The sequence below is a fragment of the Schistocerca serialis genome, chromosome 2 (genome assembly GCF_023864345.2).
Source record: "Schistocerca serialis cubense isolate TAMUIC-IGC-003099 chromosome 2, iqSchSeri2.2, whole genome shotgun sequence".
Lineage (NCBI taxonomy): Eukaryota > Metazoa > Arthropoda > Insecta > Orthoptera > Acrididae > Schistocerca > Schistocerca serialis.
In genome coordinates, this window is record NC_064639.1 from 1,042,106,110 (window position 1) to 1,042,109,857 (window position 3,748).

Sequence of the window (3,748 nt, forward strand, 5' to 3'; positions counted from 1 at the left end):
TTACGCTTTCAGTACTATAGGAAGTTGAAAACCCCGCGCAAGTAATGGCTGCACGATGCCCATTGGCTGTTCCGTCTAGCAGACGTCCCCAAAGCGCTGTACGCTATTGATTTTTCCTAAAAATGTTTTAAAAGAATAATATATATAAAATTAAACAAAAAGTATTTGTTAAATATTAATTCAATTTGTTCAAAAGCAAATTTCATATTCAAAACCGTCAACTTTCCTTTACCTTCCTTTACGGAAGTTCCCCCTCTACGAGATTACTTGCCTGCCCACCAAGTGCGCATGTCTATTGGCTCTGTCGTTCTCTTTCTGCCGTGGCATCTGGAGGTGAGTAGGACTGTCTGCAGTGTTCTGCGTATCGGGTGGATATCACAGTAAAGGTTTGCCATCCGAAAGCATTTGCTTGATTTTTTAAATGTTAGAACTCTTGTATTTCTGGTAGTATTAATATTTATATGTATTTTTGATACTTTCCTCGGTAACGTAGTGATAGATTTGCAAGTGATCATGCCGGTCGTTATGGCCGCGTGGTAGTTAAACCATCGTGATCGGTTTGTTCCTATACGATATTGCTTTGTTCTGTTGCGCGTAGTGTATAATGCGTGATTTTTTACGAGAAGCTTAAAATTCGTAATTTGATAAAGTAAGAGATTTTTGAGCCCACGCTGTAGAGTTACAAAGATGTCTGCCATGTTAGGATTTGACTATCTTAGTAGTTTCGTTAGGTATTGAATTGAGCAAGAGTGAAGATGCTTTCTTCTTAGTCGTAATTATTTTGCTTTGTATGAGAAAGTGTTGTCTCTCTAGCTAGGTAGTGTGGATTACTTCGTTCTATAGGGACTCGTAGAATTTAACAATTTTGCTGGTTACGTGATTAGTGCAACGGCAATAGTGTTCTAGTTATCTTATTACGTGTTAAAATGCATTCATTATATTAGTACCACGTGGCGTATGTTGAAACTAATTAGCAATTTTCGTTTCAGTTATTTGACTGAAGAACTCCCTGTAAACTACCAAGATGGGTAAGGAAAAGATTCACATTAACATCGTCGTCATTGGTCACGTAGATTCCGGCAAATCGACCACGACCGGACATTTGATCTACAAATGTGGTGGAATAGACAAGAGAACCATCGAAAAATTCGAAAAGGAAGCCCAGGAGGTAAGTGCAAAATATTGCTTACAGCGACATTAGTGATATTCGTCGATATTGATGTAACTTGTAAAATTTTCACTATGCAATTTATTGTAGATGGGCAAGGGTTCGTTCAAGTATGCCTGGGTGTTGGATAAGCTGAAGGCAGAACGTGAACGTGGTATCACGATTGACATTGCTTTATGGAAGTTCGAAACTAGCAAGTACTACGTGACCATCATCGATGCTCCAGGCCACAGAGATTTCATTAAGAACATGATTACAGGAACATCACAGGTACATTGCTTAACCATGTGGTATAGTGTGCTTTGATTAATAGCAAGTGACATACATAACTCACAAATATTTTCAGGCCGACTGTGCAGTGTTGATTGTAGCAGCTGGTACAGGTGAATTTGAAGCCGGTATTTCGAAGAACGGTCAGACTCGAGAGCACGCGTTGTTGGCATTCACTTTGGGTGTGAAACAACTGATCGTGGGTGTGAACAAAATGGACTCGACTGAGCCACCATACAGTGAGGTAAGTGAGAAATGATTGAAAATTTCAACTTGCGGCTGAACATGCTTAATTATTAGGGTAGTGTGTGTGTGTAAAATAGTAAGGTTTGCGTTCCTTTCAGGCTAGGTTTGAGGAAATTAAGAAGGAAGTAAGCAATTACATTAAGAAGATTGGTTACAATCCTGCAGCTGTTGCTTTTGTCCCAATTTCTGGATGGCATGGCGACAACATGCTTGAGCATTCTGACAAGATGAGCTGGTTCAAGGGATGGTCTATTGAGCGTAAGGAAGGGAAGGCTGAGGGGAAGACCTTAATTGAAGCTCTTGATGCTATCCTTCCTCCTAGCAGACCAACTGAGAAGCCTCTGAGACTTCCTCTTCAGGTAAGATAAAATTAAGTGTACATTACGGAATTTGGAATTAAGTGAATAGTTAACTCAGTACTAAATTTAAGAAAATAACTACTAATCGCATGTAATTTTCAGGATGTGTACAAAATTGGTGGTATTGGAACAGTACCTGTGGGTAGAGTAGAAACAGGTATTCTGAAGCCTGGTATGGTTGTGACATTTGCTCCTGCTAATTTGACGACTGAGGTGAAATCTGTGGAGATGCACCATGAAGCTCTGCAGGAAGCTGTTCCGGGTGATAATGTTGGTTTCAATGTTAAAAACGTTTCTGTTAAAGAACTTCGTCGTGGTTATGTTGCTGGTGACTCTAAGAACAACCCACCCAAGGGTGCTGCTGACTTCACAGCACAGGTGAGTTCAATGTGTGTTTGTGTCAATATTAGACAGCTGCATTCATCCTAAACTGTCACTGTTACTTTGACCTGTGAGTACAACATTTGTGAAAATTTCAGGTTATTGTTCTGAATCATCCAGGACAAATTGCAAATGGTTATACACCAGTGCTTGACTGTCACACAGCACATATTGCATGCAAGTTTGCTGAAATCAAAGAGAAGTGTGACCGTCGTACTGGTGAGTGAATTGCACTTATATTTGAAAGGTACTTTGAATGTATCTTAATGTGAACTATTAATGCAAAGTGAAAATTTTTCTTAGGCAAGACAACTGAGGAGAATCCTAAATCAATCAAATCTGGTGATGCTGCTATTGTAAACTTGGTACCTAGCAAGCCAATGTGTGTGGAATCATTCCAGGAGTTCCCTCCATTGGGTAGATTTGCTGTGCGTGACATGAGGCAGACGGTTGCTGTTGGTGTAATTAAGGTGTGTAATTTTGTGATATTGTCCATCTTATATTATACAAGGTTCCATATAGATCCAATATTAAAACACATTCTTCCATACAGAACGTGACATTCAAGGATGTCACCAGTGGTAAGGTAACGAAGGCAGCTGAGAAGGCCCAGAAGAAGAAATAACTAGATGTGCTGATTGGTCCATCAGTGGCGGTTTCCTCGCAGCTCCCTGCACCGCCCATTGTCCATCTTCGCTTATTCAACATGAGCTGCCTTCTCTTTCTTTCCAAGTGGCTATTAAAACATTGTTTCCATCGAAAAGAGTTCAGAAGGAAAGGCCGGTTATCTCCTTTTAGCCCGGCTGTATTAATTTTGTAATTTGTCGATATTATGAGGAGTGTAAAAGCGGATACTTTTTGTTTTCAGTTACGGGAGAGAGAGACTTTCTTTTCCATTCCTTTTTTGTTTTCACATTTTGAATATGTTGTATTACAGTGTAACAGCTTCTGTACATAACTTAATGGTTAAACACAAGGGCCAATAAAGAAGCTTTGAACCATGATTCAGAATGTTTTGCTGTTACCTGCTCCATTTGAATGTAAGAGGGGCTAGATATTTAGTGTTGATAAATAAGTCATGTTGAGTTTGAGACTGCACTGTAAAATATTAGTTCTAGTCTTTTGATGTGCAAACCCAGATTACACTATTGTGACAGACCATGTTTAACTTTGTCTTTGTGCTATTTCTCATGCATTTTTAGTTTTGCAAGGTGGTGTCTATTGCTCTAGTTTGTTAGAACATGAGTAAATGGCTCTTAATTTGGGAAAATTTTTGTGGAGGATCAGTTTGTGTTCAATATGTCAAAGAGAAAGCAGAAGCTCC

The 3,748-nt window shown here is 39.4% G+C and overlaps 1 protein-coding gene across 2 annotated transcripts; it reads left to right on the forward strand.

Annotated features, from left to right (window-relative positions):
- The first annotated feature begins 264 nt into the window (after positions 1-264).
- On the forward strand, positions 265-3,428 carry LOC126458465 (elongation factor 1-alpha). Of its 2 annotated transcripts, none has more exons than XM_050095536.1 (9): positions 265-386; positions 990-1,168; positions 1,259-1,438; positions 1,515-1,682; positions 1,783-2,043; positions 2,146-2,421; positions 2,523-2,643; positions 2,728-2,894; positions 2,978-3,428. In XM_050095536.1, exons 2-9 carry the CDS (start codon positions 1,025-1,027, stop codon positions 3,047-3,049), a joined length of 1,389 nt encoding a protein of 462 aa, XP_049951493.1. In that variant the 5' UTR covers positions 265-386; positions 990-1,024; the 3' UTR covers positions 3,050-3,428. The 2 variants fall into 2 exon arrangements, with proteins under 2 accessions (XP_049951493.1, XP_049951494.1); XM_050095537.1 differs by having other exon boundaries at positions 269-333.
- Positions 3,429-3,748: the final 320 nt, after the last annotated feature.